Source organism: Centruroides sculpturatus, unplaced genomic scaffold (genome assembly GCF_000671375.1).
Source record: "Centruroides sculpturatus isolate CEXI.00-Female unplaced genomic scaffold, Cexi_2.0 scaffold438, whole genome shotgun sequence".
NCBI lineage: Eukaryota > Metazoa > Arthropoda > Arachnida > Scorpiones > Buthidae > Centruroides > Centruroides sculpturatus.
This window is the reverse complement of record NW_019384671.1, coordinates 453,524-472,021: the sequence shown is the minus strand read 5'-3', so window position 1 is coordinate 472,021 and position 18,498 is coordinate 453,524. Positions and strand designations below refer to the sequence as shown.

Below are 18,498 nucleotides of genomic sequence, written 5' to 3'. Positions count from 1 at the left end.
AATTTCTCAAAGTAATATTGCTCATTGTATTAATGATGAACAGATGTTAATGTTAATAAGAGAACAATTGTATCGATTACAAACTGTTGAGTACAGATATATCAGAAAATTCATGAGACAGCAGTTAGAAAATTGGTCAAAAGTTCCCGTCCAGAAAGACTAAATTGTGGGTCGAGCAAGATAGAGAAAGGGAAGAAAAACTCGAGACTGGTAGCACAAAAATCTCAGACACTTGGCAAGGCTAGTGAGAATAAAGAGATAAAGAGTGAGAGAAAGTACTAATATTATTGTTAATTGTCTACTTGGACATTATTTATTATTAGGACTTAATACTGGTGTTTAAAGATTGACACAGCAATGAGAGTTAGTTTAGGAAAGAGCAAAATTTCTTTATTATATCACCTGTAGTAATGGTTTCTGTACACATATTACACGTGTTTCAGGCTAGCATGCCCCTCATCAGTAGTACTACTACCACACACTAAAAAGTAACAATAATAAAACAAAATAAGTTATTGTATAAGTTAAAATTTTTACATAGCCATAAAAATAATTTTAAAAACTTACTGTAAATACATATTCCAAACCCGAGTATATATGTATTTTTCTCGTTGTATAATTAATTAATGAGTTAAACATTTCACTGTATAAATAAATTAAAATATAATAAANTAAATTTTTTATTTTATTATATAAATATGTATGTTATATTATTTTATATTTTTAATTATACGAAGAGAAAAAGAACTTACAGTATTGATTGATAACTAGAAAGAGAATCCCGACATGAAAAATTTACATTGTGTGAAAGTGCTGCTTACTACAGCTTTTCTAAATTGCATAGTAGAAAATCTACGTGCAAATGTTTTCAATTTTCTTTTCAACGCTGTTCGGAGCGTCCATTTCTCAGAAGTACAGTACGATGCCGTCATGTTTGCACTTATACCTGTTAATTAATCAATAATCGCCATCATATTTTATCCAATATCACAACTCCTGCATTTTTCATAATCCATTTGTAAGAAATATAATTGTTTAAAATGCATACTCAAAAAAATAAAAAGTTTTTTTAAAGTTTGTCCTTTTTTTTATTGATGCTATAAGTCTAAAGAAAAAGAAAAGCAACCTTAGCGCTCGTTTAATTCATTACTTCAAATTGTGAACTATCATAACCTTAACTTTCTTAAAATTATTTATAATATTATGGGTTAGAATGTATAATTACTCGAATNTAATTATTTTTTTCGGGTATTAAATTCAATTTTCCATTTAGTACATTTTTAACTCTTTCAAACAATTTAGGTACATACATTTTTATTACATGTTCTATTTACATCTCTTGATTTTCTAATTTACTAGTTCTGTTTTTAATTTTTTCTATGTACATTTTAAAGATGTTGAAAGCTTTTGATTTTTAATGTGATAAAGTCGTGTGTTCAGCTTAAATCAATCACCTAATTTAAAATTGACATCGCTTAAAATATTATATAAACAATCAGAATTCTTCACTAAAAGTGATTATTTTTGAATTAGAACGTTGTAATTTACAATAACATACTTATAAAATTTCACTAAAAATACTAACATTTAGAAAATTAATCTACTTACCGTGGATGCAATAATTATTTACCTAGAACACTTTATTCATCAAATAACAGGAACCGAATTGTTTGTAATTATATATAATTACAGAAAGTAATATTTATAACATAAAACTGTATAAAGAAGTAATACATTGAATCATATTTACGGTTATTAAAAATATAAATACAATTCTTTTTTATGCAAATTATGGTAGAGAATCAACGTGTGTGTGTGTGCGTGTGTGTGCGTGCGTGTGCGCGTGCTTGTAGGCGCTGGAAAATAAAAGAAATAGTTCATATCAGTCAACAGAAATTTAAAGTAAAAATAAGACTGGTTTTATTCTGTAAGTATTTCAGATATTTTATAATTAGGATAATCGCTTACAATTGAAATTTCTATCATTCTAAGTGAGATTAGATTATTAAATGAAGAATATGTTACTGGACAGATTAAAGAAAGAAGATTAAATTTTCATAAAATCCTAAAATCTTTATTTCTAATTTAAACTTTTTGGATTCATGCGGATTTTGTAAACTTGGATTTGTTATTTACAATGCAAATTTCGAAAAATATAAATGAATGTGAGCCCACGTATGGCCTGATTAAAATTCCTATTTTCAATTTATTATAGGCCACTTTTGCTCTATTCATACAATAATATAGACAAATTATAATTAAAAATTTATACTTTTAGTTAATTAAGGAATTATTAAAATGATTTAATTACATGCTAATTTAATCCAGAAATTATAGTAATTCTGATTAGTGGATAATTTTCTATATGAATTGTAATGTAAAAAAGTATACGAATATCTATGAACTAAAATTTAGAAAATGTAAATTAGAGAATGATCGTTATAAAGCTATGACACACAGAGAACTTTGTAGCCCCAACAAATAAGTCAAAATTTGTGAATATGCTAATGTAGTAATCAAAATGGTCCGCTACATAATAAATGACGCTGTAAACAAAATTGTGAAACGACATAGATTTAACCTTTCGGGCAACGCGCCTTTCAGAAGCTCACGAAAAGCGCATAGCAGCAATTACACCGCATATGTAATATTACTTGATTTAAATCGATAATTAATAATTCTTTTAAAAATATGATTCAGTTATACCAGATAACTAATTTTACGACATTTTAATAAACAAATCGGTTATAAAATATTTAGATAATAAAAATAAGTCACTCTACTTTCATGTGATGTTCACCTTCACACATGACATATATAATAACTATATTAGTATGCTTTTCGCAAACATTTCTTCTGCATTCCTATTGTTTTTGTGTTTGGCACAAATAAAACTTATTCCTGGTTTTGGTACTTCTTTGGGCAGCTCTTAGTTTCCTTTATATTTTTCCAAAAATGTGCGAATGCCTTTAGGAAGTGTCAGCATCATAGATCTTTTTTTCAAATGTTCTTCCATTAGACTTAGGGCAAGTTTAATTGTAAAATGTCGTCTTCTCTCTTTGTTATCGAGATTACTAAATTTAAATATAATATTAGAATTTATTCCAGCAATATCGAAATGAAGAGAAAAGAGAGATAGTGGCTATCTCCTTGTAATTCGAAATGTAATATAGGATGAACACATCTGATCTACAGTGTCTACACCACCTTTAGTAGCATTGTAGTCCAAATTTATCACAGCATTGTTAGTTTCCTGATCAACTTCAGAAGTGTCATGCATGGTCGAAAGAAAGTTTACAACTTTTTTTCTTTGGAACTATTGAAGCAGTACACTAATTATACTGAAAACCAAATAGACATGAATTTATTATACTGAATTTGTTTGGAAAAAATTCTGGAGGTATTTCTTGTTCAATCGCGAAAAAAGTGTTCCAATCGGGAGATCTGATTGGAACACTTATAGACTAATATAAATTTAAAAAGATTTAAAAAATAAATATAAAAGTAAACTGATATTTTACTTACATTGCGGCGCGTAGCGACAGTACAACCCAAATGAGGTACGACTTGATTCAAAGTCCAGTAACAGCTAAACAGTTAGTATAACTGACCCGATTTCACAAACAAGTTGTAACTTGTAATATGAAGAGAAAATACTATGACGTATTTCCACAATAATTAAGTACAACGTCAAACAAAAGATTTTATCTTTATTTTGCCGCAATTTGCTGCAGGCATGCGCCAAAGGGTTAAAATGAAATGTCCTGTTTCAGTAATTTCGGTAAGAATCGCCATTGCAACAGTTTGACAATATATACAGTGAGCTAAAAGTCACTTTATCATATAAAAAAGAAATGACTTTTTTACTATTAATTATTTTATAAGTTTTTTTTACATTTTAATGTACAAATATTGAAAATTGTAAAAGATAATATATTTAAATGACCTCTGTTTTCTTCTTTACAATAGTGAGCTCTTTCTGTAGTAAGAAGACTTTTGGCCTGCCCAATACTACAAAGTAATTTGCTTCTACAATGAAATTCACTTCTGTACACAAATGAAACTATACTATTGAATATAAAGCTTATTTACATGTTTATACTTGAAAAATATATCTTCATGTAAGCAATTCTCAACGTGATAAATTGTATGCTAAAACATGTAAATTACTATCAGCGAATGTATTTATTAACTGTAATTTAATGAAAAATTACAGTATAAATTAAATTGTTCTAAATTGTCTTTTCTTTTTTCTAGGTGTTGATAGACTTCCTAGTACTATGACACACAAATGCGAGATTTGTCATAAATCGTTTGCTACTAAACAGTGTTTAAGTTATCATATGAGAATCCACACGGGAGAAAAACCCTACAAATGCAAAACATGTAGTAAATGTTTTGCTTATATGTCCAATTTGAATACTCATATTAGAACTCATACAGGAGAAAAACCATACAAATGCATAACATGTAATAAATGTTTTTCTCATTCAAACAGTTTGAATCGTCATCTCCGCATCCACACAAGAGAAAAGCCCTACAAATGCAATACATGTAATAAATGTTTTGTTCAAATGTCCGATTTGAATACTCATATCCGAACCCATACAGGAGAAAAACCATATAAATGCATAACATGTAATAAATGTTTTAATCACTCGAGCAATTTGAATCGACATCTCAGAATTCACACAGAGGAAAGATCATACAAATGTGAAATATGTAATAAATGTTTTTCTAGTTCTAGACATCACAATCGTCATCTGAGTATCCACAGGTGAAAAAAACCGTAAGAGTGCAGAATATGTAATAAACGTTTTGAGGACAGATCCTGTTTAACTCATCATCAAAGATTCTACAGTGGAGAAACCCTTCGAATGTAAATTATGTAATGAATCTTTTTTGAAGAAAGGATATTAGATTGTCATTTCAAAAGACATTTGAGGAAGACACTACACAGGTATTAAATACTCCATAAAAATTTTTCCACTGGAATGAAAGTGAGTAACAATACAATAATTTATTCAAATCTCTTTCCCAGCAATAATGTCAGAAGCAATCGTCTTTTCGAAGAACAAAATTATTTAATTCAGCTTTCTTCCACTTATTATGAGTACTGACCATTGATTTTGTCTTTTATGTAATAGTCAATTTTAAACTAAAGTTAACCTGGATGCTCATCATGCAATGCACAATCTATACCTATGTAACTGCATTATTTGTTTTCAACTTTTCTGCAGCCATTAGGTTTTAGAAGAAAACAAAACAATACACAATTCATTAGTCAATTCATCTTACCATTGCAATAAATGCAGGATAACATTTGCTTAGGAAGAAGATTGTGAAGTTCATCTTAAATATAAGTTTTGTTTAAAAAATTTCGATTGATATTATGAAAACAAATATTTTATTGACAATTTTAAGTATTTTAAAGTGATTTTAAAATAATGTTTTTTGTGAAGATAATTAATTTTTTACATTTACTTCTGTAATACATTTAAATTATATCTAGTCTATATATATAAAAATGAATGTGTGTGTGTGTGTGTGTCTGTCCTTAATGCATTATCACATTGTTTATCTAATTGCCACGAAACTTTGGGAAGTTGTTTAATTAATATACTCCAGCGAAGGTTTTTGGCATAGTACGATTGCCATGAAACTTTGGAAAGTTTTTTTAATTTTTTAATACACTCCCGCGAAGTACATTTATCCTACGTTAGATGGCGCGCGTTTACACAAGCATTCGCGCACAGTGTGTTCGATCGATTTCAAATTGTGAAGACCATTTCCTCCCTTTCAAAAAATATCTCTATACATGCATTTGTGAACGGTTATTTACGATATTTATAATAATTTTTGTTTAATCACTTTATTTCAACTTTTCTTTTTGCTAATTATGTATTCGCTCGAGCTTCGTTAAAACCTTAACTGTACCCCGAACAACAACCGAAGTTGTAGGGAGAAATTCGTGTATTTTGCCAATCTAGGTATCCCCCCTTTTCCAAATTTTAATATTGACTCAAAATAATTTAAAAAGACAAATTACAATAAAACGGTTTATTATCCAACTATCAGAAATTTCACAACACGCCAAGGAAGAAAGGAAAGAGCAACTAAATAATGAAAATTATAAAGGATTTAAAAATATATATAAAAATGGGGAATATCGCACTTCTGACAATCGCAGCGAGTGTGTGGGCTAAATTTGGAGAGTCCGTGCTTCTCGTATGGACAACTGTATGTGGCCGTCTCACGCGTGGAAAAACCTTCCGATTTATTCGTGTACGCACGGAAAAAAATATCGTGTATTCACAAACACTCCAATAAATAACTAGAATTGAAACGACACTTTGAAATGTTTTCCCGATGAAAATAAATAATAACAATAAGTTTCAATAAAAATAATAAAATGTAAATTGAATTTTATCATAACGAGTTTGCTTGAATTTCCTTTTTTCTGAGATCGCAGCAATGCGCGACAGATAAGCTAATAATAGGATAAAGTACTATTTTTCATTAAGTTAATAGCATTCTTAGTTAGATATCTTAATAAATATTCCATATACTAGAGCTATTACTAATTATTCAAACGTGTTTTCAGCTGGCTAGGCATGTCACTTTTTCAAATGCAATTGTTAATTAATTAAAAAACGAGAAACAGAATTTATGCATGTTGAATACTAAATAAATTATAAACATTCAAAACAATTTCAAACAATAAATAAGTAAGTGAAGTATAATTGAAATACAACATAATTTGGCCTTAAAAATAATGTAAACACTATGTGAGTTACCCCCAGATAATGTCAACTGCAACTGGTTTTCTTTTACCCGAAGCTGGAGCAGATCTGAATCACACGTAATATTATTGTTTTATTGAGTTTTTTAATGTTTTTTGATCTTTAGGAATCGTGCTGTTATCCAACGACAGTTAAACTGATTTACTTGTTATACATGTAAAGAAAAATCGAAAAATTTTACGTGTCCAGCCAGTTGTTAAAACGCGAACCCTTTACACCAGTTGTCAGTGGTTTTATAAACTTGGTCATTGGTGAGAATTACAAGTATTTCAACAATTTGTAAAAGTGCATAAAAGCGTTCTAATTTCTTTATTAAATAAAAATTAATTTAACGAATATTTACATAGATTGTGAGTTACTACATTGTTAAATAAGACAGCAATTTCACTACTAATTGATAGTCTAGGCCATTCTATATTAACTTACGAATTATAAATTTGAAAATTAAACGTTAAAACGTACTCTGAATTTGTATTCTAATGGAAGAAATGCAGATAAAAGTCATCCGATTAACACGAAATTATCATATATCAGCAAAGAAATGAAGCTTTGATTAATGTAAATTCAGATAATGTAATAGTTTATTCGTATTTACCTATATAGGTAAAACAGAACAATATCCCAGCAACTGTAACACAACCCATAAGAGATATAATTGCCAATGCCGCTTAGACTATTTTCACCTTACGATTCATTTTTATAAAGATGCCTTCATATAACAAAAATATAGACACATACAGAAATTAAATGTATAAAATTTACATAAAAATTTTTCATTTTTCGTTTATTTCTTCAAATTATTCACGTAAATTAAAATCCTTTTCCATGGTTGAGAGTGGTAAATTAAATTTCTTTAAAATTCTTTTCCAGTGCTGAGAATGGTAAATTAAAATTCTTTTATATGGGACATGGAAAAGAATTTTAATTTACCACTCTCAACACTTGCATTCCCATGTGAGAAAGAAAGAAAAATTTTGATAATAGACCATAGATCTCGCAGTTGCCTATCATCCTTCAAAATTTCACAATAAAATGTGGATCTAGACAGCGATATATCGCATCTCTGCAACAGAAAAAAGATATTCAGAAGCAGCAGACATTGAGGGCTGCAGAAAAAAAAAACTTACACAACAACTTAAGGACTTCAAAAACAACACAAGAAAACGTTAACAAAAGATCACGAAAAGGAAGAAAAAAAAATTGAAATGAAAATAAATACACTTGAGGAGAAAAGACTAAAACTACATTAATATAATAGTTTTTGTGTTTTGTGAATTGTAATTTATTTTTTATTTTCGAATTATCTATATTTTGAAAAAAAAGGATTAATACTAAGAAGTTTCTCTGTATTTTGATTGTCCATTTTGTAAAAAAATAAAAAGATTTTACAATAAATTAGATGCATTTCTTAGAGAAGATATAGAATAAACTTATACCTATTCCTCTTTATGTACAATCATTGATTTTTTTACGTGGGAAAAATGCTTTATTTAAAAATTTTTAAATTTAACTTTTTGTTAAAATTATGTTGCTGTTTAAAAAACAAAGTTACTCTTTTTGTTGAAAGATTGATTTTAAAATTATGTGTTTCTAAGTCAAGAGTTCATTTTAAGCACAGTACAGTACTATTTGTTTATCAAAGAATACTGTTTGTTGATTTCATGTTACCTTATATTTACTAGATTTACATACAAATAATNTTCGTTTGTTTTAAGCCCGGTGCAGTACTAGTTGTATGTCAGAGAATACTATCTCTTCATTTTATGCTACTACATCTTCATAGAAATAATAATGACAAATGACGATAAAGTAAAAAAGCTTCCGTTTCGTTTGTAAATTGCTTATTTTTTCATTACATTGAAGTTTTAAAAAATTTATTTATCGAAGAACAGAAACCGGATTACCTGTAATTAAATGTAATTATACAAAGTGATTTTTATAACATAAATATATATAAAAATAATATTTTCAATCACATTTAAGGTTATTCATAATTAAAGTATAAGGCATTTTTATGCAAATTACGTTAGAGAATCGACGAGTATGTGTTTGTAGGTGCTCAAAGACAAAGGAAATTGTTCGTATCAATCGACAGTAATTGAAAACATAAATAAGACTGGTTTTATTCTGTAAGTATTTCAGTTATTTTAAAATTAGAGTAACTTTTATAATTAAAAGTTTGTATTGTTTTAAGTAAAATTAAAATTATTAAATGAACAGTATCATACTCTGCAGATTAGAGAAACAAAATTAAAATTTCAGACAAAACCTAAATTTTTTTTATTTATTTATAATAGATATTGAATGTTTATTAGCTATCGATTTTATAAACATAAATTTATTATTTACAATGCTAATTCATAAATTTGGATGGATATAGTTAAACGCAATGCCTGATCAGAATTCTTATTTTGAATTTGTATCAGCCACTTTTTGAACTATTGCATTGAAAAAAGTTAAATTTTTAGTTAATTAAGAAAGAATTTAAATGATTTTATTACATGCTAATGTAATCCAGTAATTCTGATTAGTAAACAGTTATCTGCATGAACTGTTACACGAACATCTAATAACTAAAATTAAAAATGAATGTAAATTACAGGATGATCGTTATAAACCTGTAATACTCAGAGAACTTTTTAGCCCCAACAAATAAGCCAAAATTTGTCAATATGCTAATATTAAGATTTTTTTCCACAATTTAATATACACGACTTAAAGACTTTTTAACCTAAGCATTAAGAACAACATTTTTTAAATGAATCTCCTTTTTTCTTTACAATAGCAAGCTCTATCTGTGGTAAAATGACTTTTGTCCCACTCTGTACTACAACAAAATATGCCTCTACTTTAAAATTAACTTTTATACAAAAATAAAACTAAACTATTGAATATGAGGATTATTATATGTTTATACTTCAAAAATATATCCTGATGTAAGAAATCGTCAACATGATAAATTGTATGCTAAAACATGTAAATTACTCTCAGTATGTGTAGTTATTAACTGTAATTTAAGAAAAATTGCAATATAAATTAATAACTCTAAAATGTATTGTTTCCTTTGTAGGTGTTGATAGACATACATTGTACAATGTTTTACAAATGCAAGATTTGTGATAAGTCGTTTACGAGGAAACAGGGTTGAAGTTTTTATATGAGAATCCATACAGGAGATAAACCCTACGTATGTAAAACATGTAATAAACGTTTCGCTTATAAGAGCAATTTAAATTCTCATCTCAGAACCCACACGGGAGAAAAGCCATACAAATGTAAAACATGTAATAGATGTTTTGCGCAATGGAGCACTCTGCAATATCATCTCAGAATCCACACAGGAGAAAAATCATACAAATGTGAAACATGTAATAAATGTTTTGTTCAAAAGTTCTATTTGAATATTCATATCCGAACCCATACAGGAGAAAAACCATATAAATGCATAACATGTAATAAATGTTTCTCTTACTCGAGCAATTGGAATCGACATCTCAGAACCCACACGGGAGAAAAACCCTACAAATGCAATACATGTAATAAATGCTTTGCTCGAAAGTCCTATTTGAATACTCATATCCAAACCCATACAGGAGAAAAACCATATAAATGCATAACATGCAATAAATTTTTTTCTCACTCGAGCAGTTTGAGTCGACATCTCAGAATTCACACAGAAGAAAGATCATACAAATGTGAAACATGTAATAAATGTTTTTCTAGTTCTAGACTTCACAATCGTCATCTGAGTATCCACAGGTGAGAAAAACCCTAAGACTGCAGAATATGTAATAAACGTTTTGAGGACAGACTCTGTTTAACTCATCATCAAAAATTCTACAGTGGAGAAACCCTTCGAATGTAAATTATGTAATTAATTTTTTCTTGAAGAAAGGATATTAGATTGTAATTTCAGAAGACATTTGAGGAAGACGCTACACAGGTATTAAATACCCATCAAAAATTCCTCCCCTGGAATGAAAGTAAGTAACAATACAACGACTTATTCGAATCTATTTTCCAGGGATTATGTTAGCAGCAATCGTCGTTTCGAAGAACAAAATCATTTAATTCAGAACCTTTTTACTCATTCTGAATACAGACCATCGATTTTGTTTTGTGTGCAATATTCAATATCAAAGTGATGCTTAACTGGATGCTCATCGTATAATGCACGATCTATATCCATTTAATTGCATTGTTTTCAAGTGTTCTGCAGCCATAAAGCTTTAGAAGAACACAAAATAATACACAATTCATTAGACAATCCGTCTTACCATTGCAATAAATGCACTGTAACATTTGCTTGGGAAAATGATTATGAAGTTCATCTTGAATATAATATGAATTTTGTTTAAAAATTTCGACTGAAAATTTGCCTACAAGAATTTTAATGACAATTTTAAGCATTTTAAAGTGATTTTACAATAAAGTTTATTGTGAAGATAATTACTTTTTTATATTTATTTTTATTTAATACATTTAAATTAAATTTAGTGATAAAATAAAGTAGTTTATCATTAATTAGATAACAGTTTTAGTTTGATATTTTAGTAATAAATCTACTGTCCAGAATATTTATTAATTAATCAAAAGTTTTTGACTGCCTAAGTTTATCGTTTCTGAGGATCCAATTATTAGCAAAGTTGAGGCCGAAGTTTTAAACGGGAAAACGTGTACGTCGGAAGTTCAGCGCCACTGTCCTCTTAGCATAGAAATTTGACAATGTGTTTCGAATGTCGAGCATATTTCCACTGACTATGTAACTACTATTGTCAAACTCTTAAGGGATAAGTGCAATGGCAATTCGGTTCTCTATGCAGAAATGAATGGAGTAACAGACTGAAATCTTATACTTTTTAATCTAAAATTTATGTCGATCCACGCGTTAAAATTTACTGCGTCTACAGCAAATAATAAAAGCAAAAAGATTTATCAATATTTCAATACAGTGCAAATGAGTGAAGGATTTGAATTATCAATACAATCATCTCAATTTCTATTCTAGCAACAAGAATATCATATTTTATTACTATTTGAGCAAACCAATGGTGCTGTTTTATCACAAACTTATCAAAGCGACTTCAGTATGTCATAAACCCCTTTTTTAAATTTATTTACGTACCTTTAATGAAATATATTTCAGATTCATATTGAGGGGATTTACAATAATGTTTAACGCCCCTGTAAAAGTAAAATGAAAGTTCTTCAACTATCGCTTTATTTGTGCTTGAAATATGTTATCTTATCTTATGGGATATATCTTATTGATTTTAATAATGTATTCAGAGAAATGCTTAATGTGTATTTAATAATTTGATTTTTACACCAAACGTAAACTTTTTTGCTGTTTATATTTTAATAATAATGTTAAAATTGGGAATTTGTTCCTTTCTTTTGTACAGTTTAATACGTAAAAACTGTATAACAACTGAAGAAGGACAATAAGAGTCCAAAATACATTTGTGACCGAAGTGTCGGCACCACGGCAACATGACACCGTATGTTTTAAGCGACATAGATATCGCGATAGAGGTCGCGTATTTAGGCTTTTGGATTGGTGATAGAGGCTCTACGAGAGACAACGATTCAAAGGAGGTGCAACAAACACAAGATTAACAATAACAAATACTTGTTTATTGCCTATTTACAAATAAGCCAAACATACTCTACAATTGAAAGTTTAAACATTATGACTATCCTTTTTCATATTTTTAAAAAGTTAGTATATTGTATTAAAGGCTTAGTATTTATCCTCGCGAGGTTTAGTCTTGAGAGACAGTTTACATAAATTCGAGAGCGAATAAATACCTTGTAGAGAATATGAGGATAGACGACTTGAAGGGGTTGTGGATTTAAATTGATGATACGATGAATTCATGAGTCGTAAGGTTCGATAGAAGTTTCTTGTATATTTGGTAAAGTCTTCGGGCTATTCCAGTGACAGGATGGAGGGGAGTATGATATCTTCGGGGTCGTTAACGTATCTGAGTTCTAGTGCAACTCCGGAGAAGCGCGAACTTTCAGTAACGATGGACGACGATCGTCATGAATTCCTTTCTTTTTTTTGGTCCTTTTTCTACCGAAAAAATCAATTGTGGGTAAAGTTGTACATTCATATTTCGTTGTTGTTTCTTGATAATCCAAGTTAATTTCCTTCGTTGTTTTTGGTGAGATTTCTTTCTAACCTGTTTTTACGTAAATAATTCCTTTACTCTCATACACAAGTAAATTTGGGTCCTTTTCAAAAATTTCAAGTTTGATTAAGTTTTCCGTTTAGAAATTATAACTTTCTTCGTCGAACTTATAGCTTTTGGAAGGAGAAGATGTTTAAACTTAGGTAATAAGGATTCACGTCTTATTGGGATCCAAATACAGTATATAGCAGGGGTGGCCAACCTGCGGCTCGCGAGCCGCATGCGGCTCTTTGAATGATTATTTGTGGCTCTCGATAAATGTACCCGAGTTCCCTTTTCATTTTTGTGTTATTATATTTTAAAAAATTATTATTGTTCCGTATGTGTTTCAAAATGTCTTTTAAATTACTAACAACAAATATGAAAGATTAAGTGCAACGTTGTAACAAATTTCATTTCCGTCCAAGTTAAGAATAATATGACTCATGGAAAACTGCGCGAACGAACATAAGCAGTGGCGTAATCGTCCATTATCGACCGACTCCAGACCGATTTTGAATTTGTAAACTGTCATTGCAATGGACAGCTGACATTGTGCTCTGGAAGAAACAATTTGTATCACTCTTGCTACGNTCTTTTTTTTAATAAAATTAACTTATATAAAATACTAACCAATCACATCTTCGTTAAAAAAAAAAAATAAACTAACAACCAATCATATTTTTCTTAAAGAACAAAACATATATTATGAAGCAGATAAAAAAAACTCAGCCTATGCACCGTAGTTAGAAGACAAAAAAACACAGCTGTCCCCAGTTAAAGGACCAGCTGCATTCCCACGACCTAGATAATAACTCTTCAAAGACAGGACAAAGAAGTAGCTGAGGATAAAAGCGAGTGAATTTTTTCCAGAACTTCAGTCATCGACCAACCTTTCTACTGAGAACTTCACTCATCAACCAAGTTTTCTACCGAGAACTTCACTCATCGACTAAGAACTTAACTCATCATGTCTGACATCGGTAATTCTTATACAAATTAAATATAATCTACACCGTATAAGTCTTTATTTCGATATTATTCAAAAAAAATTTTTATTAATTTCAAAAAAAAATTTTTTTTTATAAAATTTTTTTTTGAAAAAATGTGTTATATATACTAATTAATTTTTGTACTTCAGAATGTATCAAACGCATACTACTATTAGTCTATTAACAAAAGAAATTCATTTCAGTTTTGTTAGAAAATGTCCCAAAAACGAAAGAAATGAAAAGTGCTGTCGTTAGAAGATGGTGTTAAAATTATCAGAGAGACTGAAAATGGTTTATTACCGTGATGAACCGTAGGTGGTTGCCATAGACAGGTTTTACTGTAGTTTAAAAATTCTCCTTTACACGTTTCTTAAATAATTCTTGAACACGTAAAGTAGCGTAGAAAGTATCAAAAAGTATCAAAATAAATAAATAAACGTTACTTTATCGCTATAATCAACATGTATTCGGAAAACAAAGAATTAACATACAATACAATATGCATTTTACAAATACGTAGTACATAATTTTATTGAAAAGTTATGATGAACTCACACAGCTATAAACTAATTAATGTCATTAAAATAATAGTAAAATGGATAAAAACCATTAACCAATAAAATATTTAGATTATATTAAAAGTATATTGATTTATATATATGAACAAAAGATTAAAGGCTAATTGATATAAAAAAAAGTCAAAACGTGGATTACCTCGGAACATAATAAGAGCAATGTTCACAAATTTCTCAATGTAAAAAATTCCACATTTTAATTTAAAGATTTCTGAGGAAGAACTCCTTTGAAGAACGAAATCTTTCGAATTTCCATTAGATTATCGTGGTACTTTTAAGGTTCAATTAATAAATGTTCTTTGTTATTATGCACGAGTTGAACGAATCACTTCTGGAATGATCGTTTCTTTAATTCCTTGTTTATTATTTTACTACGAGTCTCCTTACAAGATCGTTCACTTGCGAAGGAAATATTTCTATGAGAGAAATATTACTGGTGAGGTCTGAAAAACTTTGTCATGCTACGTGATCTGTCAGTCACGTGATCTAATTAGTCACTCGGACGTTTTCTGATCTGTTAAATCTGGTGTCAGAAATGGGATTACCTTCGTAACTCCTGAATTAATGTGAAAAAATCTGTAGTAGTAAATATTATAGAGGAAAAAAATGGAGGCTAGAGAAGAAGCAAATCCTCATAGTTGCTCAAGTCCATAGACAACTGAAAGTGCATTCTTGATGGGCAGATTTGGCAACACGATCCCCTTAATTCCTTCATCTTTATGAGACCTGAAAAATCTCATTTTTTTAATTGTTACATGAGATAGCGAAGTAAAGAAATTGAACAAAGAATAACATTTAAAATATTTATCTTGTATACTAGTTCTTTATCAATTAACAAAACTTATTATACTGGATTTATGGATGCAGAAATTTAGTCTTACAGAGCAAAAATAATATTTTTTATTTAGTTCACCAGTATCACAAATAAAAAAATAATTAATTATAAATCTGTTTTTCCTACTTCTATGGAATATAACATATTTCAAAATGTATATGAATAAAACAAGACAAAGAACAAGTAATATAGAAACACGAAAACAAGAGACTAGATCGTTATTGCGTATTAGTGGCGGAATGGAAGCGCTATATTATCAGCTTCCAAACAGCCAAATTATACTCATACGCGCATGAGATTTACAGAGCACCAACCTCACCCGGCTTAGCTGGTGGAAGCTACACACGTATAGCACTTTCAATGACTCTATCCCGGACTGGTCCTGGGCTGTTAGCAGCCTGCCCGCTAGATATTTGGCTGCCTTCGCCCGATTTTGTGAATCGCGAGTAGATTTATAACTTAACCCAACCGATAAGACTCATGGAAAACTGCGCGAACGAACATAAGCAGTGGCGTAATTGTCCATTATCGACCGACTCCAGACCGATTTTGAATTTGTAAACTGTCATTGCAATGGACAGCTGACATTGTGCTCTGGAAGAAACAATTTGTATCACTCTTGCTACGGATATAATTCTGGAATTTTTTGCATACCTTTTTAATACGTATTTAATTGCGGCTCGCGAAAAATTTCAAATTTTGAAAAATGGTTCGGACTATCAAGAAGCTTGGCCACCTCTGGTATATAGACATCGGAAATGTAACTTTGAGATTCCACCAAGAAGTTGAATTTGGCTCTAGCTTTCGTTTGGGCTAGCACCAGTTTTCTAAATAAGTTAGCCGGCACAGCGTAATTATATATCAACAATTTTGGAGAGATTTAAATTCGATTTAAATTGTTTCAAGAGAATTACAGTAAAAACTGCTTAGGCGACCACCTGCATTCGACGGGCAAAAGTTTCTGGCACGGAGTAGTTTATACATAGTCTTCGTATAAGTCACCTGTATTAAACGGGCACCTGTGTAACGCAACCGAGGGCATCGATTTTTGGTCCGAAACATCATACAACATCTGTAATAAGCGACCACTTTCGCGAATGTATCTGATCCAAAGTATTGTTCAAATCCATCACGGGCACTTTTTCCACCCTTGAAATTAGGTGCAGGTGTTAATAAATTAGTCTATTAACAAAAGAAATTCATTTCAGTTTTGTTAGAAAATGTCCCAAAAACGAAAGAAATGAAAAGTGCTGTCGTTAGAAGATGGTGTTAAAATTATCAGAGAGACTGAAAATGGTTTATTACCGTGATGAACCGTAGGTGGTTGCCATAGACAGGTTTTACTGTAGTTTAAAAATTCTCCTTTACACGTTTCTTAAATAATTCTTGAACACGTAAAGTAGCGTAGAAAGTATCAAAAAGTATCAAAATAAATAAATAAACGTTACTTTATCGCTATAATCAACATGTATTCGGAAAACAAAGAATTAACATACAATACAATATGCATTTTACAAATACGTAGTACATAATTTTATTGAAGGGTTATGATGAACTCACACAGCTATAAACTAATTAATGTCATTAAAATAATAGTAAAATGGATAAAAACCATTAACCAATAAAATATTTAGATTATATTAAAAGTATATTGATTTATATATATGAACAAAAGATTAAAGGCTAATTGATATAAAAAAAAAGTCAAAACGTGGATTACCTCGGAACATAATAAGAGCAATGTTCACAAATTTCTCAATGTAAAAAATTCCACATTTTAATTTAAAGATTTCTGAGGAAGAACTCCTTTGAAGAACGAAATCTTTCGAATTTCCATTAGATTATCGTGGTACTTTTAAGGTTCAATTAATAAATGTTCTTTGTTATTATGCACGAGTTGAACGAATCACTTCTGGAATGATCGTTTCTTTAATTCCTTGTTTATTATTTTACTACGAGTCTCCTTACAAGATCGTTCACTTGCGAAGGAAATATTTCTATGAGAGAAATATTACTGGTGAGGTCTGAAAAACTTTGTCATGCTACGTGATCTGTCAGTCACGTGATCTAATTAGTCACTCGGACGTTTTCTGATCTGTTAAATCTGGTGTCAGAAATGGGATTACCTTCGTAACTCCTGAATTAATGTGAAAAAATCTGTAGTAGTAAATATTATAGAGGAAAAAAATGGAGGCTAGAGAAGAAGCAAATCCTCATAGTTGCTCAAGTCCATAGACAACTGAAAGTGCATTCTTGATGGGCAGATTTGGCAACACGATCCCCTTAATTCCTTCATCTTTATGAGACCTGAAAAATCTCATTTTTTTAATTGTTACATGAGATAGCGAAGTAAAGAAATTGAACAAAGAATAACATTTAAAATATTTATCTTGTATACTAGTTCTTTATCAATTAACAAAACTTATTATACTGGATTTATGGATGCAGAAATTTAGTCTTACAGAGCAAAAATAATATTTTTTATTTAGTTCACCAGTATCACAAATAAAAAAATAATTAATTATAAATCTGTTTTTCCTACTTCTATGGAATATAACATATTTCAAAATGTATATGAATAAAACAAGACAAAGAACAAGTAATATAGAAACACGAAAACAAGAGACTAGATCGTTATTGCGTATTAGTGGCGGAATGGAAGCGCTATATTATCAGCTTCCAAACAGCCAAATTATACTCATACGCGCATGAGATTTACAGAGCACCAACCTCACCCGGCTTAGCTGGTGGAAGCTACACACGTATAGCACTTTCAATGACTCTATCCCGGACTGGTCCTGGGCTGTTAGCAGCCTGCCCGCTAGATATTTGGCTGCCTTCGCCCGATTTTGTGAATCGCGAGTAGATTTATAACTTAACCCAACCGATAAGAATTTACTGGTATGTTTTCATGATAGTTCTGTATAGTAGACAGGAGTTTTAAAAAATCCATTAAAATATTTGATATTTTTATTTCGCTCTTCCATCTTATATTTCTTACGGATTTCAATGTTAAACCAGCGATATTACGATTTTGTATTTAATGAATGAGATGTGCAAGGTAAAAAAAACAAATAAGCTTTGTCTTTGTCAAAAACAAAAAGTCTTTCCACTTTT

At 29.9% G+C, this 18,498-nt stretch overlaps 2 protein-coding genes across 2 annotated transcripts; both read left to right on the top strand.

The window, feature by feature from the left end:
* The first annotated feature begins 1,868 nt into the window (after positions 1-1,868).
* LOC111626717 (gastrula zinc finger protein XlCGF71.1-like) lies at positions 1,869-5,302 on the top strand. The gene is made up of 2 exons (XM_023370199.1): positions 1,869-1,927; positions 4,258-5,302. Exon 2 carries the CDS (start codon positions 4,281-4,283, stop codon positions 4,779-4,781), a length of 501 nt encoding a protein of 166 aa, XP_023225967.1. The 5' UTR covers positions 1,869-1,927; positions 4,258-4,280; the 3' UTR covers positions 4,782-5,302.
* A 4,595-nt stretch (positions 5,303-9,897) lies between these two features.
* Positions 9,898-11,195, top strand: LOC111626714 (gastrula zinc finger protein XlCGF71.1-like). Its single transcript, XM_023370197.1, is given in 1 exon segment — positions 9,898-11,195. A coding segment is annotated over 1 exon segment (669 nt). The 3' UTR covers positions 10,567-11,195.
* Positions 11,196-18,498: the final 7,303 nt, after the last annotated feature.